The sequence below is a fragment of the Orbicella franksi genome, chromosome 1, assembly GCF_964199315.1.
Source record: "Orbicella franksi chromosome 1, jaOrbFran1.1, whole genome shotgun sequence".
In the NCBI taxonomy this organism is placed as follows: Eukaryota; Metazoa; Cnidaria; class Anthozoa; order Scleractinia; family Merulinidae; genus Orbicella; species Orbicella franksi.
The window spans coordinates 12,813,211-12,838,841 of NC_138145.1; the positions used below are offsets into that span (position 1 = coordinate 12,813,211).

Sequence of the window (25,631 nt, forward strand, 5' to 3'; positions counted from 1 at the left end):
GTTAATCGCATTACGATACAGCGAGAAATCCCTCAGAACCACTTCAATGTGCCGACTAGCAACAGTTCCAAAGAAGTTTCTGTGATCTCCTTTGCCACAAGGCACTACATTAAAGATGTTACCTCGCCCCAGCAAGTCAGAGAAATGATGCAATTGGACTACAGTGAACTTCACCACACCCGAAACATCCCTGGCACCGAAAAGAGTGAGTCCGTGGAAGACAGGCGTTTCTGTAACATTCTCACTACCAGCATCCACAAGAATCAAACGGGAAATTGGGAAATGCCTTTACCATTCAAAACAGATGATGTGACTTTGCCAAACAATCCTGAACAATGTCTGAAAAGGCTACTTGGCATCAAGAGGAAAATCCTTAAAAATGGCAAGACACTAAAACATTACACTGAGTTCATGCAGAAGATCTTTGACAAGAACCATGCCAGTCTCGTCCCACCAGAGGAACTGGAGACCAATGCTGGGAAAGTCTGGTACCTGCCACATTTTGACGTCTACCACCCCAAGAAACCAGATCAAATACGAATAGTCTTCGATTGCAGCGCTGTCTTCCAAGATCAGTCGCTCAACAGACATCTCTAGCAAGGACCAGACATGATGAATGGTCTCGTTGGTGTACTCTCAAGGTTTCGAAAAGAAGAAACAGCAGTAACATGCGACATCGAACAGATGTTTCACAGTTTTCATGTTAACCCAGAACACAGAAACTTTCTGAGATTTCTATGGTTTAAAGACAATGGTCTGAATGGCCAAATTTGTGAATATCGGATGAATGCCCATCTCTTCGGAGCCATCTCTTCGCCAGGCGTCGCCAATTTTGGTCTAAGAGCCACAGCTGAAGCCGGTCGAGAGCAATTTGGCCAGGCAGCTGCAGACTTTCTTCAACGAGACTTCTACGTTGATGATGGATTAAAGTCCTTTGTTACACCTGAAAGTGCTATCGATATCATCAGGAACACGAAAGCCATGTGTGCAGCCGCTAACTTACGCTTACACAAATTTGCTAGTAACAGTAAGACCGTACTGGAAGCCATGCCCGCTGAAGATCGTTCCAAAGACCTGAAGGATCTTGATCTTCGTCATGACATCTTACCTGTCCAGCGTTCACTGGGTACCAACTGGTGCATTGAATCTGATACGATTGGATTCCGCATAGAACTTAAGGATAAACCTCTCACCCGTAGGGGAATTCTTTCAACCGTGAGTTCGGTGTACGATCCGTTAGGGATAGTGGCACCAGTCATCTTAGTGGGAAAACAGTTACTTCAAGAACTGTGCCATGACGGCATCGATTGGGATGACCCCGTTCCAAGCCATGTCCACTCACAGTGGGAAAAATGGAGGTCAGAACTACCTCTCCTAGAGAAAATTATGATTCCAAGATGCGTCAAAGCCCCCGGGTTTGGTGAACCAATCGTTTTAGAGTTACACAGTTTCTCCGATGCCAGTGATGTAGGACTTGGCCAAGTAACTTACCTCCGACTTGTAAACAGCTCGAACCAGGTACACGTCAGTTTCCTAATGGGGAAGGCTCGAGTTGCACCACTGAAGCCAATGTCAACTCCACGGCGTGAACTTACTGCTGCAGTAATTTCGGTCAACGTGGTCTCCATGCTCAGCAGAGAGCTCAACTACAAAGATCCAGTAGAAGTATTTTACACGGACTCCTCCGTCGTGGGTTACATACGTAACGAAGCGAAGCGTTTCCATACGTATGTGGGAAACCGTGTACATCACATCCATGAAAGATCAAAACCAGAACAGTGGCACCATGTTTCCAGCGCTAGCAACCCAGCTGACGTTGCCTCACGAGGCACAACCGCCAACAACTTGCAGAACATGAACTGTGGTTCAAAGGCCCGAGTTTCTTGTGGGAAACAGATGTGACTGTGGTGAACTCGGATCCAGTCCCTGATCTGAGCCCTGAAGATGCGGAAGTAAAGAAAGTCAATACAGCTGTCCCTATCTCCAACCAAGTCAGGCCTGAAAACAAAGAAGAGAAAGCCTTTCCAGAAGTTTTAGAGTTGGAACGCTTCACTCATTCATCATCCCTCAGTTGCCTGAAAAGAAGCATTGTTCGCATCCAGAGATTGATTGAAAGGAACCGTCCCAACAAACAGTACAATTCAAGGTCTGTTTCTGGTCCTCCAACCGTGGAAGAAATGCGCATAGCAGAAGAAGTAATTTTCAAGTCAGTACAGTTTTGGTACTTTGGTAAGGAGATTCAAGTACTCCAAAACCATAGCGGCAAAGATCCCATGTTCCGGAACCGCCGGAATGCTCACACCAGAAATGAAAAGTTGAAGCAAACCAGTTCACTCTTTATGCTTGACCCATTTCTTGACGAAAAAGGAATGCTCAGAGTAGGGGGCCGACTCCAGAAAGCTACCTTAGCGTATGAAGTTAAACATCCCATTGTTGTGCCCAAGAAGAGTCACATAACTGAACTTCTGATCAGACAGTACCACAGTCAAGAACAACATCATCAAGGCTGCGGTATGACGCACAATGCACTTAGACAAGCCGGTTATTGGATTATAAACGGACGTGCCTCTGTTTCACAGCAGCTCCGAAAGTGCATCATCTGTCGCAAGCTCCGCGCACCCGCCCAAGTCCAAAAGATGGCGAACCTTCCTGAAGAACGTGTTACTCCAGCTTCACCTTTCACATACTCCGGTATGGACATTTTCGGCCCTTGGTACATCAAAGAGGGCCGGAAAGAGCTAAAGCGCTGGGGACTAATCTTCACTTGCCTTAGTTCCCGGGCTATACATCTGGAAACCTTAAACTCAATGGAAACTGATGCATTCATTAATGCACTCAGACGATTCGTCAACCGAAGAGGCAAAGTCCGTGAATTGAGATGTGATCAAGGATCAAACTTCATAGGAGCGAAAAATGAGCTCAACGTTGCGCTGAGAGAAGTAAACGTCGATTCTGTTAAGAACTTCCTCCTAACCCAAGATTGCGACCTCATCGAGTTCAAGATGAACGTGCCATGCGCATCCCATATGGGCGGCATATGGGAGCGACTTATTCGTACTGTACGCTCAGTCCTGGCCGGTCTCCTAGATGACCACGCCCAACAGCTTGATGACGAGACCCTTCGAACTCTGTTTACTGAAGCAGAAAACATCGTGAACAGCCGCCCGCTCACTGTGGACAATTTATCAGATCCAGAGGCACCTGAGCCAATCACTCCAAATCATCTGCTTACTCTCAAGGCAAAAGTAGTATTGCCCCCTCCGGGCAATTTCTCGCGACCGGATCTCTACTCAAGACGGAGATGGAGAAGGGTTCAATACCTGTCAGATCAATTTTGGCGCCGCTGGCAACGAGAATACTGCTTGCTACAACAGAAACGCCAGAAATGGAATGATGTCACTCCTAACAGCCAAGTTGGTGATATTGTCCTTATTCGCGATGATTCCTCCCCTAGAAACCAGTGGCCACTTGCCAAAGTGACGGAGGTCTATCCCAGTGAAGATGGGCTTGTACGCAAGGTCCTCCTCCTTGTCACCAAGTCTGGAACAAAGAAGTTCTTTGAAAGACCTATCCACAAGTTGGTCCTGATTTACCGTCCAAATGAAGATGAAAGGGACGACTGATTCAGTGTGCTGATGAAGAAACCTTTATTACCGGAGTACGACCCCGTCGGGGAGCCTGAACTGTTCCTTCATATAGGAATGATTGACATTGATAGAACTTATTCTGTTTGATATTTGTTATTGTAACTTCATACATTCTTACAATGTATGAGGGGAGCCATGTAACGCCTTCTCAGTCGTTCAGTGTTGCGTTACGCATCCCGTCATCCCCTAGTTCTAATACGGGACTTAAAAAAAGGGGTTCCTGGTGCTAGGAGAACGTTTTCGCAACGTCCGTGTATTTTCAGTGTGTATTTGTAGCTTCGTTACCTGTTTACTCAAGCTTCACCCGAAGCCATTCCCGAGTACGTTCCATTACAGTCTTTGACAATCTTATCCGGACATTGTGGTAAGGAAATCCTGTCATGCCTTACTTTGAACTTTAACATGTTCAAGCTGTAATAATTCGTCCCAACACCGTGGAAAATAAACCGGAGTAGAACTGTTAGACGTGTGGATCGTACCAATGTTTCTCGCGCCCCGTTCTGCATAGAAAGGCGGCCGCTACAATTATGACGTCATGATAAATACAACGCATTTAGTTTTCGAGTGTAGCGAGTCTTTTCAGTTCGTTTGCTGAAGAAAGCGAAAGTTTCTACTGTAAAGCTTCTCAGAGAAATCGACTCCTGTGGATTAAACAGGTAAGACGATCACACTGTAACTGAGAAAAGTTCAAACTGCAATTTTTTTGCGGCCTTAGCTTTCCAGCTGAAGAAAAGGAAACTTAGCGCAAAAAGTGTGAACAGGGTTTTTTTTTCAGCTCGTAAAACTAGATCAATGTCTCACTGTAATAAAGACAAAAACAACTCTTTAGCAACTGGAAGTTTCTGTGATTGGAAGATAATTCAACTTCTTTTTCTTTTGTATCGAACAGTTTGTTAATACTAGGTTTTGAAGAAAATTGTCTATCTTTCGTCTCCAGTGCCTATTCGTCATGACTTGGATCGAAGATATCGACTACCTATGTCCTTGGTTGATGAATAATCTGCGAGCAGCTTCAGAACGAGTGAATGATTTAAAGGAATGCCAAGCAGTGCGCATGCTCAGACAAATCAAGAAATTTATCTTAAACCATCCAGTCTTCTCACTCTTCCTGGCTATCGTAGTTAGCCTTGTTTTTCTGCCACTCCTCTTGTTCCTTACCTTTGTATCAAGTTCATTCGTGGTAGTGTCAGTAAGTGCACTAACAGTCCTTGGGGGAACATTTGTGGTGGCTTTGTTCTCGTTCCTCGTAGCTCTGTCCCCAGCACTGGTGTTTGGAGGCATCCTGGCAGCACTTATTTACCTTCTGTTCTGTTTCGTCATGAAAATGCTGCAAATTATCAAGAGATTGAAGTACAAGTGCTTTGCTGCTTCCCGGCGTTTAAGACATCTTCGTCGTTGTCGGAGAGAACCAGTTCAATTTGTTGGCTCACAAGTCGGCCCGGCATGTTTTGCGGCCGAATACGAGCATTCTTTTATCCCAGCTCTTAATGAGGAGTAATGAGGAGCTCTTCTAAAAGAAGCAACGGAACACAACTTGGTTAGGGACAAAAGACGGGAAATACCTAAACTCCACACTGTCTTACCTCACTCAAACTGGAGTAGCTTACGACGAAAATACTTAAGCAAAATTCCAACAGACATAAACTTACTGAGTTGTAGGCCAAAAGCATCAACATTTCCGGAATCTCGGACGCCATTTTCCCCGAGCTACATCCGCAAAAATCCTCGCAGCGTATACGCGCGTGTGCGCACGCGATGGCTTAATTTGTTCTAAAAATAGCAAAATTGTCCCATATCATAGGGAAGGTTCCAATACTAGAAATGGCGCGCGCTTGCGGTCTCCGCCCCCAATTAAGGGTCCTGCTAACACCCTCTAGTAAATAATATATAGATTTAGCCAAGCCTAAAAGTGGAGCTCCTGGGCCGCTTTGTTCGAAACTCGCTTAAGCTAACCCAGGCTAAGCGAGAATTTCAATTTGAGTTTTGTGACTTTGCGGCGAGGTTTTCTTTTTATATTTTTGGCCTTCTGTTTTGATTTTGAATAATCTGAAACTACACCATGAGCCCTGACTCTAAAGCAGTGAAAAACACTTGTAGAGAAGATAAATTTACACTTCGGTTAACGTTCAATCCTGGGTTACCCTTAATCCAATTTCCGAACAACCTGGCCCTGATTACAACAAATTAACCTGACATGAACCTGCGATTCAATCGAAAACACGTACTTGGTCAGCGGTCAACTTTAAAAGACACATGAACTCGATGAGCTTTAAATCTAAGCCCGCGATATGGTCACGTGATACTTGTCAGCGGATACCTTGTTTTGAAAGGTATCAATTGACCATAACATGGATGTCAAATATCAGACGTACGCTGTAAACCAAGACTTGTTATTAGTTGAAGTATAGCCGCCATGTTCGCGACGTCGTCGTCGTCGCGTCGTTGGGCGCACGCGCCCGCGATCCATGCCGCTAGCCATGTTGACCATGATAAAGAGTTGCATGGGTTTCTATTTCTATGCATGCATGTGGTTCTGTTCCTATATTTATGGTGTTCCGCTTGGCGGCCCTTCGGGCCGCCGGAGCTCCGCAAGTAACCTTATTCGTGCCGCGCGCTATTTCCTTGTTGCAAATTCCTGAGCTTTTGTTTGGAATTGACTTACTTGGTGTTTCAGGAAATAAAATTATTCCGGACTGAAATGCTGCTTACTTTAAACAATATCATCTAGTTTCAGTATGGAAATTTGATAAATCCAGTTGGCTTTTGGATCACAATCAGACCTAATTTACCAAAATACCGTAAAATCCCACGTTAAAGCCCTGGGCTTATATAACATCATAAGGGGTTTGGGATGTGCTTATAAACGCGGGGGACTTATAACCGGGGGGCATATTAGCGGAATAAAAGAAATGCTTCGGAACGACGAGATAAAGCATATCTGAGAAACGACTTAAAGCTAACATGCCATTACACTTAGAGCTGTTGAAAGAAGAATTTATTTCAAAACATCTACTGTATAATATATAAAACACTAATCCGACTGGAACGACTGGAACGGAACAGAACGAAAGTCAAAAAACTACAAGCCTCAAGGTTATCAATTTATACATTAGATGGGCTTACATCCGGGGATGCTTACATCAGAGGGGGAGACTTATATCCGGAATAATATCTTAGCAAATCGAGGGGCTTATATCCTTGTGATTGCTAAGACACTGCTTAAGCTAAACAGAACAGGCAGGAGAGCAGTACAAGTCAGAAGATACGAGACCGGTAAGCTGAATGTTCCTGAAATTAGGAAGCAATTTCAGTTGGAACTAAAGAACAGGTTCACCTGTTTACTGCTAGAAGATGATTGTGACGTAAATACTGGACAAGAAGAGGAGGGCGAAGTAGCACGTGAGAACGAAGTAGAGAAAAAGTGGAAAAAGATCAAAGACACTTACTGTGAGACGGCCAAGGATGTGCTAGGCTACAGAACAAGGAAAAACAAGAGCTGGATCAGCCCAGAAAGCTGGAAGGGAATTGAAGAAAGGAAACAGCTAAAGCAAAAGTTAGCTGGCACAAGGTCGGAACGTCTTAGGGCAAGGCTGCAGCAGGAATACAGGAATAAAGATCTAGAAGTGAAGAAAAGTTTGAGAAAGGATAAGAGAGAGTGGGCTAACAATATAGCACAAGAGGCAGAGGATGCTGCTAAATGTGGGCAGATGAAAGATGTGTACGATGCTACAAGAAGGCTGTGCTGCGAGCCACCAAAGAAAATTGACATGGTAAGGAACAAGGAAGGCAATTTGTTGACAAAAGAAGAGGAGGTGCAACAAAGATGGAAAGAGCACTTTGCTGAAATACTGAATAGGCCCAACCCAGAACGTGAGGCCGAAGTGATTAGCGACATGGAAGTTATAGAAGAGATACCATCAGGCCCCATAACTAAAGCCGAGATCAGGAGCGCCATCACTAGCATGAAAGCAGGCAAAGCATCTGTCATAGACTGCGTGACAGTTGAACTGCTCAAGGCTGACATTACAACGACAGTCGACGTACTTCACGACCTTTTCCGTGAGATATGGGTCAGTGAGATTGTCCCCGCAGATTGGAGGAAGGGTCTCATTGTCAAGATTGCCAAAAAGGGGGATCTCACCAAGTGTGGAAACTGGCGGGGGATTACTCTGATGTCTGTTGCTGCAAAAGTGATGTGCAAGGTATTGATTAGAAGAATATCAGGTGGTGTTGATGCTAAGCTACGGAAGGAGCAAGCTGGTTTCAGGAAAGGAAGGAGTACGATAGAGCAGATATTCGTTCTCAGGAACATCGTAGAACAAGCGGTGGAATGGAACTCCAGCTTATATGTATGCTTTGTCGACTACGAAAAGGCTTTTGACAGCGTGCACAGGAAAACCTTGTGGAAGATCATGGAGAGTTATGGGATACCGTCGAAGCTTGTCAGAATGGTCAACGTAATGTATGACGATAGCCAATGTGCGGTTGTTGACGGTACAGGTCAAACGGACTGGTTTGACGTGAAGTCCGGCGTAAAGCAGGGGTGTAACATGTCAGGGTTTCTGTTCTTACTCGTGATCGACTGGATCATGAGAAGAACAGTAACGGGTGCTAACACTGGCATTAGATGGAAATTGTGGTCCAAGTTAGACGACTTGGACTTTGCTGATGACATTGCTCTTACATCCAGTACGAAATGTCAAATGCAACAGAAAGTGAAAAATCTCAGCACTAACAGCAAGAAAACTGGTTTGAAGATCAACTCCGAAAAGACAAAACTCCTTAGACTGAACACGACCAGCAATGAGAATGTTCAGGTTGACGAACACGATATTGAAGATGTAGAGAGTTTTGTGTACTTGGGTGCACACATCAGCAAGTCAGGTGGCACAGAAGAAGACATCAAAGCAAGGCTAGGGAAAGCAAGGGCTGCATATAGTAAGTGAGATAAGATCTGGAAGAACAGTCAATTTACCTACAAGACTAAGATCAAAATTTTCAAAGCTAATGTCATCTCGGTGTTGCTGTATGGTTGTGAATGCTGGCGAATGACCAAAACAGATGAGAAAAAACTGGATGCGTTCTTACATAAGAGCCTTCGTCAGATATTAAAGATCTACTGGCCAATGCGGATAACAAACGAGGAGATTAGAGCAAGAACAGGAATGGAGACAATAAGCAAGCAAGTGGCAAGGAGGAGATGGACGTGGCTGGGTCACGTCCTCACAATGGATCACCACTCACATCCACGAATTGCTCTCACATGGGTACCTGAAGGCAAACGGAAACGGGGTCGACCGCGCGAGACTTGGAGAAGGACTGTAGAAAGGGAGCTGGAAAAGGAAGGTTTAAGAACATGGGCAGCAGCAGCATCGGCTGCGGAGGACAGAACAGCCTAGAGGCAGAGAGCTTACGGCCCAATTCTCCACTTGGAGAACGGATAAATGATGATGATATCCGGGGATGCTTATAACCGGGGGGGAACTTCAACGTGGGATTTTACGCCATCTAAATATCAAAGAAATCGATACTGAATACTGAACGTGAGTGAATATACCCTAGCTAAAACTGGAATATCTGAGTGATATTCCCCAATTTTTAAAAGATCCAGTGTGTTGGGAAATACATTTGAAGGATAATTAACACAATAGCCTCCATTTGTCTTCAATATATAAACAATGACCTCTGATCCATTTGCTCGGATATTTATCCGTAGCCTACGTAACTTGGCGGTTTAAGCAATCATTTAAGGTGGCTGAACACAGTTTTCGCGCGCACTTTTGTTGATGCAATTCAGCGCGCGCACAAGGATTGGAAAAACAATTATGCCGTCAATAGAGCGATCCAGCGATCATTTTATTTACTCAACACCCCCACTATCTGTGCTATTTTTCTCTATATTTGAACGCAGTGTATTGATGGCTTCAGTCTTCTATTACAAAGATATATTAGAAAAGGTAACGATGCAAAGAATCCAGCAATTCTCAGCTTTTTCTTGGTTACCGAAAGAACCCAGTTAAATGCAGCGCATGCGCAGTTGCTCGAAAAATTGAGACCGATTGCTTTTGCAGAAACTTGCCGATTTCTAACGATCCAGTCGTTAGAATTTCAAGAAATTTGGCAAAAAATTGTTCAGATACCACGTGAATGATCTATCGCAAAAATCTGAATTTTGACATAAGGAATTTTAATAATACAGAACATGCAGTGAAAACGATTTACGGCGAATTACGAAAATCGTCTATGTCAAACTTTTATTAGAACAGTGTTGAAAGAAGGGATTTAATGTCAATTCATAGTGGGTAAATGATGAAAAAATCTAACGACTGGATTTTTTTAAATAAACAAACACCATTTTTTAAGCCTTGTTTTTAACCAGCCCCGTCGCCATAGAAACAGCACACACGTTTGCCAAAATGCGAGAATAAACCCTTCTGTGTTTAACCTTGACTCTTGCAAAAAAACGGGCGCCAAAGCATAAATAGTTTAAAAGTAATGGTGAATTAGGCATAGGCACTTGAAAACTGTGTTCGGCCACCTTAAGCAATTTGTGAGAGCGCACAAAGCTGCGAAGCCGCGAAAACGAGCTCTCCCAGGCTCTTCGCGGCTTCGCTTGTTATCGCGGCTCCGCCTCTTTCTTAGCGCGCTCAAATTGCTTAAAAACCGCCAAGGTAATTTGTCCGCGGGCATTATCGGTTCCGAGAAGCGAACAGTTTTTCGAGAGCGTAGCGCGAGGAAAACTGTGAGCTTGGAAGAACAGATAATTTCCAAGGACAAATATCAGAGCATGTTGCGCCAAATGGAGGCTATCATGTTAGCCTTCAAATAATTTTCGCAACACGCGCGGTTTTGAAAATTGGGGAAGATCACTCGGATATTCCTCTGTTTTAGCTGGGGAATATTCAGTCACGTGATGCGTTTAGACCAATCGTGGGCGAGCGAAAATATTTGACGGATCATAAGCACGGATATTTGCTCTTGGATATTACAGTTGGACCTGGCTAATTCTAACTCGGTCATTTCGTATTCCCCGTTATTTCGAACTCAAAACCATTTCCCTTGGATTTTCCTTTCAGTCGTTTACTATCGGCTATATTTCGAACAATTTTTCGTTTCCCTTGAGTTCGAACTTCGAAGCCAGGCCTTATCACTTCTCTTGCTCATGCCAAGGCCCCGCCGGCTAAGAGAAGCAAAAAGGGCTATGGGGAAGAGGAAGCTCGTAGCGTTGGTCGACTGATTCAGACGACGATCTATGTCTGTTCACTTTTAAAAGGTAAGGAAAGTCACTGTAAGTAAATCCAAATTAGTGTTTTAAAGTACAGAGGGAAAGCAGTTGTGAGAGTTTATTTGGTTGTTTGTAGGTCAGCGCTGTTAAATTAGCGTGTAATATTAAAATGCACGGCATAGTAGATCGTTCGAACGCTTGATTCTTGTAAACGTGGTGTTGAAAATCTCAAGTTTTGCAAGGTTTGAGCTACTCTTGCATAACTCTTGTTTTTCCTGTTTTGGAGACCACATATTATAAGCTTATTGTGATCTTTGTTCAAGTGAATTTATACACCGAACACAATCGAACGCAATCTATTGGATTGTGTTCCACCTATGTACCAGTCAAATCGAAGCTTCAACATCCCCTTCCCTCCCCCCCCCCCCCCCCCCGAGCAAGCCCCTGGGCATTGGAATTTTTGGGCCAGGCCAGGCCAAAAAGCTGTTCAAATGCCCCATCATAGGTCCATTTCAGGTGATCAAATGCCCCCACCCCCGGGAAAATTACCAGATTACTGTTTTAAATTTTCAGTAACTTCTATTATGATGACACAATTTGTAACACAACTGAGGCTCTAATTAAACTGGTATGACGATAACAGAACGAGCGGGCTTTCAGACATGAGTAGAACAGAACGAGGCTCAAAGCCATGCATGCCTATAACTAGTGTACCACTGTCCGGTACTGGTGGGCAACCAAAGCCCTTCATGCCACGAGGCACGAGGAGGACAGGTAACAGGTAGTAACCAAAGAGAACCAATAACAAAGGTGACAAATGTTGATGTGGAATCATTATCAATAAACGTCTAATATAAAAGTACAGAGTTTTGTCAATGTGGATCGACTGCATGTAAGTATTACACTAGACCAATGTTCTACTCATAGAGAAACACATAGATATATTTCAATTTAAGATATATATATTTAATACTTCTGTTTCGATTGAAGCCAATTTTGTTAAACATTGGATACATCAGTAAAAGAGAAACAATCGCAAAGTTGCCAAATTTTGATGTCAAATTATTAAACCTTTAATTATGTAAACTTTTATTAGTAAAATTGAAGTAATCATATTAGCACTCTGTCGATGTGGAACATAACTATTAATTTATATGCTACAACTGCTGTGTAAGTGTATCAGTGCGAACTTTCAAATTTGTGTAGTTTTTAAAATGAACGATAATAAACTATTTAAAGAATATATGAGTGGAAAATTTTTTTTTTTCTGTTGAAATCATTGTTGTTTCTTCCTTGCTCTTGTTTCTTTTGCTTTCTGCAATGCCTTTGCACAGTTTTCCTTCTTTTTCTGAAGATGGCTTACCCAAATCTTCACCTCGTTTAAGGAAAGGCAACACTTTTTAGCCAATGTGATAAGGCCGTCTTCTGCTTCAATCCCCTTCTTCAAGGCCTCTTCAATAATTATAATACAGAACAAAGCTTGGATAGGCCTTTGGTTTTCAACCACTCCGCCACGAATCCGCAATCTTTTCCTTTGAATTCATCAAAGTTTGTCTCTGCCATGATTTATCAACCCACGTGGAATGAGCGGGACACGTGACATGAAATCGAGGCTAGCGATCAAATTCTCCACCCCCTATGAGTGGTGATCAAATGCCCCGACCCCAGGAAGAGTAAGATGATAAAATTTCCCCCCCCCCTTGGGGCCATAAAAGGCGTCAAATGCCCGGGGTATGCCTGGGGGGGGATGTTGAAGCTTCAATTTGACCGGTACATTAGTTCCGATGCCGAACTCAATCGAACACAATCTAATCACAGGTGGCCCAAGCTCATAAATGTTTGATTGCTACAAATTGAGTTTGATGAGTTTCATTGGGTGTGATTTCCGAACATTCTGTTGACTATGCTAGGTGTAATGCAGGAATCCATGTAAACCCCCATTCTCCCCACCCCAGGACAAGGTGGGGATTTGTTACAAACCTATTTCAAATGTTAAAATATTTCCCGTACACTGGGGAAGTTGTCTGCCTACCAAAGTCCTCAAATGCTTCCACCATGTGGGGCTTCCTTAGCCTAAGATATTGGAAAAGCAAGAACATTAAAGCACAGTTCTGTAAAATAATATATCAGTACTACATAACCAGCTGGAGTAGTCAGTCTCAATAATACTCTTTAGCAGAAATGGTCGTTAAAAGGGCATTTTGTTTTGGTCAAAATCATTAGTTACGCATACAAACCAGTGGAAAGAGGGCATATCCATTCACCCTCTGGGGCACACCGGAGAGCCCCAGACAGCCAAGGTGGAACCACTCCACTGAACATTTAGGGCTGTCTCACAGGCAATCATCTTTCCATGCTCTCCTTGGCCACAGAAGCAAAACACATAATTTCCTACTTGGGGATGGTTAAATACAAATAATTATTTCCCAATCCCCACCCCCTCAGGGGTGCGATTTCCCTTAAATCCCCTTCTTTTTTGACTAATCCCCACCTTGTCCTGGGATGGGGGGAAGGGTGGGGGTTTACATTGACTCCTGCATAACAGCATGTCATCTTGTGTTTCTCTTGCCTTGAACAACTTTACTTCAAGTGAGTCAATATAATTTTTTTTATGGAGACTTGAGTTGACCTTTTCAATCATTGCTGTATTTAAGAGAGAAATGGCAGACACAATTTTTTGTCAATTGTTAAATGAATTAGGCAGTATAGTTTCAAAAAAAGGACCCAAAATGTTCTTTGATTAATGTTGTATTTTAGCATCTTGGGAATATTTCTGAGGAAACAAGCAATCCAAAATTTGTTCTTAGAGTAAAAAAAGTCTTACTTCCAGTGAAATTGTTGACCCTTTTACAGTGGCAATGTCATACACCATGAAATGCAAGGTCAAATGCACAACTTGGCTATATAAAAGACCATTTAAAACGAATGAAATTTTAAGAACTGCACAGTTAAATGACTAGGATGTGTTTTCTAATTTTCAGGGGACAGTGGGGTGGGGGGGGGGGGGGGTTGGGAGCCAGGAGATACAGGTGCAGGAAGTTCAGACCCCTGTCCCCCTGCTACCCCTCTGCTTTGTACAATGCAAAATTTCACTCCAGAAGAACAATTATTTTGGAGAACTTAACTGGTGAACTAAATGCATAATAAGTAGTTAGTAATGAATCTGTTCCTAAATACAAAATTGTGATTGTATCTAGTATCTGAGTTACTTGTTGTGAAGAGTTTTTTTTATGAATGATCTGTAGATGGCACGTAAGCCAATTCAATAACACAGTTGCATAAAGAAGTCCATTTCTTAAAACCCATTAACCACAGGAAAAAATATATACATGTCAATTGCCAACCTAGCTATAGGTCTGTCATACTCCAGACCTTGGGCACAGTTTTTCCCATTACAGGCCTTAACTGGCTGGCAAATAACATGTTTATTTGTTTTCTTTTGTTTATTTGCTCTCATCGTATTCAACTAGATTGTATTCACCCTGTGGTCAAGGTGGCTTCAGTTCAAGCAACTCCACTTCCTAGTACAGAGAAGTATTACATGACAACCCAAATGACAGCTGTGAGAGATAATTAGAAGAAGGTTGACACTTAAAATGGTCTCGAGGGAATCACCCCATGAGAGATAGACCATGCAGGGGGTGGTTAGAGGGAACACAAACTGGGTAGAATTGAGAGAGCAGCGAAGGAAAGAAAGGCAAGATGAGCTAGGAGTTTGTCGGATCAGAAGGATTGAAGAGGACCAAAACGCACAAACTCTTGGCTCTGGCTTCGTGGTTAAGGATTTGCCAATAATTGAAGGCCTTCCTTGCCCTTATTGTCTGATATCAAGTGACAAAGTCTTTCCCAGTGACTGTAACATACAAAGTTATTACTTGGACTTTAGGAAGCTAAATACACAGAAGTTGAAAACAATCAAGTTAGAAGACATTGCTGGGAATACCCACATTACTCAATTTCCTGGCCTTGTTGTAATTCCCATCAACCCTTCTAAGAAATGCAAAAGAAATCAAAGCATTTTTACTTATCGACCATTCAAAGTTGCCAGCGAAGGAGTTCAACCAAATGAGGACTTACTGTGTCATTTTGTAGACGATGGGCAGACAATATTTTCTGTGAAAGGGCTAACGCTGAGCCGATCAGGGACCATTCCTGTGTACCAACTCCATGAAGTCCACGAACATCCTTACAGAACATATGAAGAAGTTACTGGTAGAGGGGATCGTAAGCCCTATGGTGCTGCCATCTTAAAGCGTAGTAGCAATGAATTTATGGTTGCTGGAGCCCTGACCTTTAGAGATAATGATCGTCGCGACATATCTCCTGTGTTTTTCACAGGTAAGTATGTATAAAATTGCTAAAATTGTCAGATTCATTCAATTTACGATAAAACACAGTTGCCTGGCCTAATAACACTGAAACAATGGAACAGCCAAAATGGGGGAATGCCATAATGTAATTAACACTAGACAGACTTGTCTTATAACTTTAATTAAATGTCATTACATTTGGGATGTTAGTCAACAAGAGGTTGTCAGTTTATTTGTTGTGCCCTATTAATCTGGGTCATTCACCAGTGAATTTGAGCCCTCTCATTGAGTTACAAGTACAATACTTGAAAGACTTCCAAAAGCATGAGTCCTTTAAGATGCACGCAAATTGGCATGAGACTCTTTATGCTTAAAAGAAATGCGGCTCACGTTAACACTTTGCAATATTCACATGTAACAACATTTTTAGTAAAAGAAAATCATTACTGAAATAACAACGAAAGAGAAACTAACCCTTTACTCAAAGCGAAGAAGATAACATAATCTACCAAACTTAATCTGTTGAAGCCATGAAGAAGCAACTTTGCATTTGTAGTTTTCATGAATGACATTTCAAGCCACCTCAAGTCAAAACTTAGTCTGATAACAATCATTGCCTTTTATAAGTGGTAACAAGTACAATTTCACCCCAGTGGCTTTCATTAAAAATTTTTATCTTTATCCGAAGTTCAGGTTTTGGAGTTTGTTAAAAATTATTCAGCATACACAGTTCCATTGAGGCTACCTTGAAGCTTTCTTCATGAAATTCCTTGCGCAACATCCACGGTTTGACACTCGCACAGCTGGTACGCAATTTACAACAACTTCAACAAAGCAGTTTTTTCCCTGCAGAAAGGTCCATACTGAAGCTTCAAAGTAAATTCCATCTATGGGCTTCTAATTAAAATCATGCAGAGAAGCTTGTTCACACACGAAAGTCAACAAAAATCTTATCTTTCGTCTTTAAACTATAAAGCACGACAGAGCACTTGGGTAGTTGTCGCCATTAAAAGCTCCAGTTCGTCTAGATGCAATCGGCATGTTTAATTAAATAAACATGTCTTCACAGCTTGTACTTTAAGATTGAGCCGTAATAAAATATTAGTAGGGACTTAAAGATACGTTACGGGAAGGTGCTACTACGGCTACTTTGGCTGTGAGGGACGAGGCTGACAATGGTGTTTTACCCGCCAAACTCGATCAAATGATTAAGATTTTGCTGTACGGCAACGGTATGTGCAGTCTTTACGTGTCTTTACAAAAATGACTACTTTCAAGGAGACCAGAGATTATTCTACTTTCATAGGAAATAGGCTTGATTAATGACAATGATTTCCTTCTCCTGTATCCGTCTTACATCTCCCAGAACTCATATTTGCCTTTTAGAACTTGATAGAACCACCTGTGGCACCGCCTGTAATTTCAACCGCAAAACAAAATATAAACTCTGATATAAAAAAGCTCAATTTCAACACGTTCAGGTTGCTCATACAACGATTACGTGATAAACCCGCAAATACAAAACTTTTGATCATAATAAATATATTTTGAACAGTTAAATAAATAATTATAGCTCAGATTAGTACATGCAAAGCTTTCGTATCTACGGTTATTCGGCCCAATACTAATATGACTGAATTGATCATCTCGCGGTTGGTGTTAAAATGGTTCAAGTTTTCTGTACAAATGACAAAGAAACAATGATCTTAAAACTGATTTTTATGATTGAGAACTTTGTCTTCAAACTAGGCTGTTCAAACAGTGAAAAAAACGTTAAAATGAGAAGTAAACAGCAGGCTTATACTTGCGTAGTGAAGAGTACGTGAAACCAGGCACTTTCCCGTAGTAGAAGGCAAGGCTACAGCGGGAAAGCTATACTGGTACACGCGTCATGACGTCACCGGAAGTGATCTTCACTATCTACCGCCGTACAACAGCCTAGCTGTACCATATCTTAAAGTCCCTAGTAATAGGTAATCATAGGGTTTCAAGTTCAATTTGGAATTAATTAGCACGAGTGAGTTTTACAAAAACATGTTGCAAATTAATTCCAAATTGAATGAGAAAAACTGTACGATTACTTATTAATGATATAAACATGAAAAAATTTGTGTGGAGAAAGTGCCAGAAGATCTTTCTTGAAGCCATTTTTCTCTCATTCGAGAAAACTTTTTTCAAAGTTTCCGCACAAAATTTTTGTCATCATTTTAGGTTATATCATTGGCTTAGAAAATTTCCTATTGTCTTTCAGCCAATCATAATCCAGAATTATGATGTGCAATTTGCACTAGTGTTACACGTTTTGCACTGGTGTTACACTTGAACTGCACTGCTCTCAGCCAATCAGAATTGAGTAATTTTCATATTTATTATTAAAACTTTAACTAGCTATGGCTTACGATAGGTTTAGAGTGGCAGTTGCTTCGAGGGTCAACCTGGAAGAAGTTTATCTCAAGATCAAATTTAACGCACCATCGCCAGGATTTGCGTTTCAGTAATGAGAATGTACAAGTTCTCGGTGGGAATTTCTATGCAAGAATTTTTTTCTCAACAAGAATTTGGTTCTCGCCGGGAATACTACCAAGATTTTACCTCCCTGCAGGATTCTCACTGGGATCCTGGAGGAGATTTTTTTTTCTTGGTGGGATCCCAGCAAGTACAGATTTCTCGGCGAGATTCTTGCTGAGATGTACGAGGGGAATTTTTCCCGGGAAGGATCCCGCCAGGAAAACAGGCTACCTTGGTGGGATCCCAGCGAGTGCCAGGAATCTTGGAATACATTAAGAGAGGGAAAACTTCATTTTAGTCCAGCATAATTAGGAGCATAACACCTCCCATGGAGCATAATTTTCAGCATGGGCATCTCATAAACTAAGACCTAAAGCCCCCTCCAAAAAAACTAGGACCCAAGACCCCCTCCAAATCTCCAAAACTAAAACCTAAGACCCTCTCAGAATCTCAAAAACTAACAGACCTAAGACTTCCTCGGCATCTCAAAAACAAGACCTCGGGGAAAAAGACCTAAGACCCAAGAACAGGCTTTGTTGTATTACACCATAGTCAATAGAGGGGAATGGTTATGAAACCTGACAAAGTTCGTTGTTATACGTTTTTGTTCGTGTTTTTGGCCTTGAACGTGCACAAAACACAATAGTTGTTTACTCAGTACTGAGGAACTAACCAATAGAAACGTGTTGGTTATGTAATTCATGTATAGCATACGAGCGCAAAACAAAAGATTTTGCACACCGGTGGACCTTCCAACATAAATCTTGGCATCTTAACTTTGTTTGCTCCTTTGATGTTTGCCAGACTTCATAACCAGTCCTCTCTATTGGGCCTGCTAAATCTGCGAGCCACGGTGCGAGCCATGCGAGTCATGCGAGTCATGCGAGCCATTTTTGCGAGTATTTTTTTTTTCAGTTGGTATGGGAGGTCGTCGACTTTTCACCAAGAAACATAGATCTCGCGCCCGACTATCACTAAGCTATCGCTATAAAGTGCCCGCCCGCCATCTTGAAAGCAGAGATAACCCTGGGGACGAGTACAACCTCGCTCCCAGGGTACTCTCTCTTTCCCTGGGAAATTAATTTTAAATTTAGCTTCAAAAATGCCTACAATTGTAATATTCCCAAAAGAAAATCCTAATCTCGCTTCGGTTACCAGAACTATTGCTGGTGCGGCAAATATGAAAAATGCTCTAAACATCTGTGCATCGTGCCAAGTCTTGCGTCATAGAAATGGCTGCCCTGAGTGTGATGAATTTTTTTCTTTGTTTCACATTTTTGTTGTTTGGAGAAAATTTTGTCTATTCAAATCGCCCAGGATCTGCAAGAAATAAAAACAATGCATCAAAAATTGATTAAGGTTCAAGACTAAAGTAAAGAAAATTTTCTGAGAGAAACGTACGGCTCCACCGCCCCACCGCTACTCGAATGGGTAGGTGAATGGTATCCATGGCACCTGTCATTCATTGATATCCACGTTGAAAATCATTCAAGAAAAAAGAGAACAGTACTTCAGGGCAACTCCATGTATTGGCGTCAAGAATGGTGAGTGAATGGCGTAATTTTAACAGGTTCGCTCTTTAGGGAATCAGAGTTATCAAAACTTTGTCGGTTGGCTGACTGCTGCATGTGGTTGTCTCTTCCCTTAGAATTTAAAATTGCAAGAATTTGATATTGCGATCTTATTCATTTTGTTCCGTTGCTCTTGTTCTTGTTCTCATGTGAATATAAATGTAACAAATAAAAAATCTTAACATTTGTTCTAGGGCTCGCATGACTCGCATGACTCGCATGGCTCGCATGGCTCGCACTGGCTCGCCTTTTGGCTCGCATGGCTCGCTGGCTCGCAGGTTTATAAAACTCCTCTCTATTAACTATGATTACACCTACTGCCTTTTAAAAACATATTGCAACAGAGAGCTCATAGTTAAGTGTAATATTTTGACTCTACCTGTAGGCAACTTTATTTAAGTATTTTAGGTGTTGTTTTCAATGAGCCCCCACAGTAGCCATTTCTCTGAGAAACTGGCCTAGGTTCTCTTTTTAGGATTACCTTTGTCTATTGTTGCTGCAAGTGCTACCAATGGATACAGTGATCAAAACCAAAGCACTGGAGAACCAGTGGAGAGAGTAAGAGAAATGTTAGAGGAGATGGGATTCACACCATGGGCTCGTTTGAATCTTCACATGAAAGAAGCATTGAACGCCTTTTTAGAATGTTTGAGCCATACATATCATTTAGCAGTAACATTATTACAGCAAGGTAGTTTAAGAATAACTGTTCAATTCCAAACTTTGAACAACCTCGAACTGTTGTGGAGTGATTACCAATCACGTATCCTTGATGAAAAAGCTGAGAAATATCTGGTGACAGACGACATTAAGAATAAACTTAATGTGAAGGCCGTAGCATTGAAAACAGAGATTCTTGAACAGGATTACTTGGCTTGCAAGCGTTCTCTTGAGGCCATCTCAGGTGAGTGTTAATGATTATAAGGTTGTCTATATGCAACTATGACACAGATGTTACATGTAATTTTACATGTAGCTTAAAGGAGTGAGAGAAAATTCAAGATTGAATGGCAAAATGATGATTTTCTGACAAATTTATTCTCACAGCTAGCTCACAAATGTCACTCAACTTTTCTTTCACTTTGTTCCTCATTCATATAAAAGCATGCGAGACATCTGAAAAAAGTCTATTAAGTACTATTACAACAACGTCTGTCTAAAAGATAATAAAAGAGGAAATCCCTGGTTTCTACAGTTCCACATAATTCCATACTTGACACTTCTCTATGTGAGGAAGTGTGGAATGCTGTGACAAATTAAACTAGGGATTTTCGAGACCTTTCCCTGTCCTTTCGACTTTTGTCAGTCTTCAATTAGTTCCAGGGCTTGAAACGATTTGAATTCTAGCTTGCCCTTCATACAAGCAGCTCTCAAATTGCCCTCTATTTAGTTGATAGACAACTTGCCTGGGCCCATCGGACTAGTGACAACAAAAAGTTACTTGCCCAGCAGGAAAATCTACTTGTCCCAGATGAACGGACAGCACTTTTTTAGAGCCCTTAGTTCTACACTTCTCTATGTATAGAAGTGTAGAATACCGTGACAAACTGGGGATTTTCGTGACCTCTTCCCCATCCTTTCCACTGTTGTCATTCTTTACTTAGTTCTACACTTGCCTATGTGTGAAGTGCTGAATATTGTGACAAATTAGGGATTTTTAGCTATCGACTTTCCCCATCCTTTCCACTGTTGTCATTCTGAACTTGTTTCTACACTTCTCTATGTGTGGAAGTGTAGAATATCACGACAAACTAGGAATTTTTACATGGCTTCTTGTAAATAAGTGTCCAATTAATTAAGAACACACCTGCAATGATATCCTTATCATTACGGATTTTATTGGCCAATATTCAGCTGCTAGCCAGGATGAATAAAAGAAGCGAGAGAGAACATCCTTGCCTTACACCTCAGCCTCTGGAAAGCTTAATACAGCCATTGGGAAAACCATTGTTTAAAGAACAGAACTTTCTATGTTTGAATAAGACACCTCAACCCAATTTCTTTTCGATACTTCAAAATTATAGTTCTTCAAGGCATGTTGAATAAAGGGTCTCTCTTTTAAAGTATCAAAAGTTTTTTGAAGATCTAATAACAGGGTTCATGGTACTCGACTGCCGAAAAAGACAAAATAAAGTTGTATGAATTTTCAAATTTTTAAAGCCTTGATCAAACTTTTAGCTGGAAACGGACACGAAAATTGAGGAGAATTTGAATGCTACGTTTCACTATAATTTATACAGCACTGTTGTCTAGATAAGTATGGCCATGGGGAAATGATCTGAACAAAATATATTACCACTGAAAAGAAGAAAAGGCATTACATTCTGCAGTCAGTGATATTAGCCTTGGAAAGGTAAAAAGAAGAAAAAAGAAAAAAATAGAAAAATAAAAATCATTACAACACGGGTTATTCGTATTTGCTTACCCAACCAAGTGCTAACCATGCCGAACAGGGCTTAACATTGGTGATCTTGTAAGACGCAATTTGCTGTTATTGTGGTATAGTGATTCCATAATGAACACAGCATTTTATTTCGAAGATCTCTGAAAAGACAACAAAGAAAGAAAGTACAAATTTCGATGCCTACAACTGAAATAGACCACAGAACATACGATTGTAAATGCCTAGCTGAAGATCAGGTTTAGATCTCATCAAAGGTGATATTGGCTGGGAGGATGAGGAACCATAACAAAATTGGAAAAAAAAATGAGCACCTGCAATACAGGAATTTTATTACTCTGTCCCATATCCAGTACTAAGCTTAGCTTTGGTGATCGATGAGGGGTACTCTCCTTGTGGTAACATCTCAATCAAAGATGACTTCATGAATGCTTTCCTCGGTCTCACATCTCCCTTAGTGCGCTCAACCGTTTAGTTTTGCACTATTTCTTAACAATGTCAGTGGACTCTTACAGGCGTATCAAAATTGTCACTGTTTAGAGGCAAGCCATTTTCCAAATTGAGTGGCTCATAGGCACTTTGATCCTATCAAACTACATCTTGATCTAAACATATTGCTGCTTCAACCTTACATTGGTGTAATGATTGAAGTTCTTTTTGAGACTATCATATTGTTTTAATTCTAGATCCATATTATATCATTGTGGTATATTTTATTGTCTAGCTCATCTAACATTACTTTAACCTGTCTTTTACACACTGCTTTGCTTCAATCCACAAAAGTAGCCACCGTCCTTGAGCCTAGTGGCTTGTTTACCCTATGGCATTAAATTCAGATTTCTGGAGCATTAGACAACTACATTGTAGGCTAGAATAGTATTACTTTGCCTGAAGGTGTATTGCTTCCGGCCTCCATTAGTCTATCACAGCTTACTCTCCAGCATTCCACCAGGTTTTCTCAACACCAATTTTCCATTATATTCCTTTATTATCCAACTGCAGTGAATACCGTCCAAATAACAGTACAAATATACAGCGATATTTTACAGTTATTTGTACAGTAGAACACCTGTTTGCTGTACAGGTCGGCGCGTGCACGCAAAGCTGTCACACTCACCCTCTTTTCATTGATAAATTTATTGACTATAGCAGTTGGATGATAAATCTCTTAATATAAGATGTTTTGGTGTGCAGTATTGCTTGATATTTCTACTCGTTTGTATTTTGACTTGCCCCACGGGCTAGTCAAAATCCCGGGGGAGGTACTTTGGGAATTTCTGGGTGGGGATGTGCCGCTTGGACCCTGGAACCCTTAGCCTATACCAGAGCTAGTTCAGCTGAATTTTGCTACCCTATACTAGAGTAAACTCCCCAAATCCCCCCATCTATCGACACTGTTGAGGCTGATTTGTGTAAATTTAAACTTGCTGATTTGATTATTTTATATTTTTGAGTGGCAATTCCTGGTTTCCTTAGGCTAGATAAAATCTTCAACCAACTAGTCAATTTTGTGAAAAATGATAGCCTATTCTAGACCCAAACGCTCTGATTTATATATCCTATCCTAGAGTAAACCGCTTGAAAACCATACCCTTCACAGCGGCACATACCTATATAGCCCATATATGGCAGTGCCCCCCCCCCCCCCGCACCCGGGTCAAAATACGGCACAACTTGTAAAAATATACAGTAATACTATGCACCAAAATATCTAATAAGATGTATATCCTCTCAATGTACTCATTGCATTCATATCTTCTCATTTAATAGGATCTTCTAATAGTGGGAAATCACCTGAAAAAATGCCTGTACAAGACAGCGGTCCGTATTCATTAGATTAACCAGTCCAGGACATTCTAGATGAAAGACCTGAGAAGTTAAAAAGATTTAGGCAAGAAATGGACGAAGAGGATGTTTTGGGTAATGGATGGAAGAGGTGGGATATTGTCATTTTCATTATTTCACATTTAATGGTAATCTTATTTTATAGCAGTGTTCTGTAATATTTACAGTATGATGTGAGTGTTATGTTAGTAACTAAAAAGTAACGTTCATCTAAAAGGAGACATTCTAACTGTGTAATAGCATCCATTCAATAAAATTATAACTCAATCTAATATTCAAAAGCATTTATCGTGGTCTTGCTTTGTCTTAAAATGTTGTCAAAAATGGAACATGGATTAACAAATGGGTAGTTTTTGCTTCATAACTACTGGCTTTGTTTGTGCAAATTACTGGTCGGATTAAAATAGGTTGTGCTAAACAGTAGAGCTTGATAGAGCTACAAGACTTTGCCAGTTAAATTATTTTGTATCAAATTGGTCTTTTTCATAGCACATTGTAATGCACATTCCACAGCACCGGAATGTCGTCTTGAGGCTTCCAGAGAAAGAGTTTTAATTGGACCCTGTTATGTTTTGTTCTTGCATATTAGATTTTACAAAGAACTTGGTCTTCCCGATGGAAGAGAGACGGCTTTTGAGGGAAGGGAAGGAGGCCCAACGCTAAATGTTATAAAGGAATGGATTTCACTGGAAGGACGCAATGCGACCGTTCAGGCTCTGCTTGGTGCTGTCAACCGTTCTGAGCGTAAAGACTGTTCTTATTTCCTTGAACAAAGTTTGGGATCTCAGCTGGACTATGTTGAAAGCCCCATTGAAAATGTAACTAAGAAAATGGACTCGCTAAGTAAGTATTAAGAATTTGCAATGTTAACCATGTTGACTGACACGAAATTCCTTTTCTGGTTCTCTTGGGTGAAAAAAGGCTCATTACGTTGATTATAAAGTAATAATAAAAGTAGGGAGTTCAAGCGAACCAGAATGGTAAAGAAAATGTTGCCGAACATACAAAGATTTAATGGCCAGCTTCTCCTTCCTTAGAGAATAATTTGTAGCATTAAAGCCAAATGCCCGAACTGAATGGATGCGGCTAGGTTAGCATCATATTTCGGATTAATTTTTTTTTGAGATTGTTCCTTACCTCACTTTCTATTCAGGAAATTCTGTCTCATATCTTTCGAGCTGCTTGTCATTTAAAAGAAAACAATTTCCAGTTGTCCCTGGAGTTTTAACTACGTTTGTGGGTTTCCTTTTGTGATTTATCATTGGAACAAACTCTCAGAGTATGCTATCAATTACAATTTTCAGCTTGATGTTTTCTAAAATAACAGGACTTTTGTAGTCCTTACTGAACTTTTAAAAGTTCAAAATCCCCTGCGAGGACTCGTTGTAGGATTTACATTAGCCTTTCTAACCTTAATAGGCCCCCGAGAAATGAAAAAAGTGAAATTCTTCGGAGATCTAGATGGCTGCCAAGCTAAAAAAAAGCAGGCGCTATCTTTAAGCCTAGTAGCTTGTTTACCCTATTACATTAAATTCAGATTTCTGGAGCATTAGACAACTACATTGTATGCTAGAATAGTATTACTTTGCCTGAAGGTGTATTGCTTCCGGCCTCCATTAGTCTATCACAGTTTACTCTCCAGCATTCCACCAGGTTTTCTCAACACTAATTTTCCATTATATTCCTTTATTATCCAACTGCAGCGAATACCGTCCAAATAACAGTACAAATATACAGCGATATTGTAAAGTAATTTGTACAGTAGAAAACCTGTTTGCCATACAGGTCGGCGCGCCCACACAAAACTGTCACACTCACCCTCTTTTCATTGATAAATTTACTGACTGCAGCAGTTGGACAATAAATTTCTTTTTAGATGTTTTGGTGTGCGGAATCGCTTTATATTTCTACTCGTTTTGACTCGCCCTATGGGTTAGTCAAAATACGGCACAACTCATACAAATATACAGCAATACTATGCACCAAAACATGTAATAAGATATATATCCTCTCAATGTACCCGTTGCATTCATATCTTCTCATTTAATAGGATCTTCTGATAGCGAGAAAGCACCTGAAAAAATGCCTGTACAAGACAGCGGTCCGTATTCATTAGATTAACCA

At 41.1% G+C, this 25,631-nt stretch overlaps 3 protein-coding genes and 1 pseudogene across 4 annotated transcripts; all 4 read left to right on the plus strand.

Moving 5' to 3' along the window:
- Positions 1–336: 336 nt before the first annotated feature.
- On the plus strand, positions 337–3,623 carry LOC145479300 (uncharacterized; annotated as a pseudogene).
- Positions 3,624–4,447: 824 nt separating this feature from the next.
- On the plus strand, positions 4,448–6,007 carry LOC145491522 (uncharacterized). Its single transcript, XM_081470770.1, has one exon. The coding sequence runs from the start codon at positions 4,597–4,599 to the stop codon at positions 5,143–5,145; it is 549 nt and encodes a 182-aa protein (XP_081326896.1). The 5' UTR covers positions 4,448–4,596; the 3' UTR covers positions 5,146–6,007.
- Positions 6,008–10,075: 4,068 nt separating this feature from the next.
- On the plus strand, positions 10,076–25,628 carry LOC145491352 (uncharacterized). Of its 2 annotated transcripts, none has more exons than XM_081470540.1 (4): positions 10,076–10,920; positions 14,343–15,210; positions 19,737–20,165; positions 25,558–25,628. In XM_081470540.1, the coding sequence occupies exons 2-4, from the start codon at positions 14,505–14,507 to the stop codon at positions 25,626–25,628; spliced, it is 1,206 nt and encodes a 401-aa protein (XP_081326666.1). In that variant the 5' UTR covers positions 10,076–10,920; positions 14,343–14,504. The 2 variants fall into 2 exon arrangements, with proteins under 2 accessions (XP_081326666.1, XP_081326658.1); XM_081470532.1 differs by lacking the exon at positions 25,558–25,628 and adding an exon at positions 23,433–23,521 and having other exon boundaries at positions 10,077–10,920.
- Positions 23,515–24,376, plus strand: LOC145491608 (uncharacterized). Its single transcript, XM_081470835.1, has 2 exons — positions 23,515–23,598; positions 24,097–24,376. Exons 1-2 carry the CDS (start codon positions 23,561–23,563, stop codon positions 24,359–24,361), a joined length of 303 nt encoding a protein of 100 aa, XP_081326961.1. The 5' UTR covers positions 23,515–23,560; the 3' UTR covers positions 24,362–24,376.
- Positions 25,629–25,631: the final 3 nt, after the last annotated feature.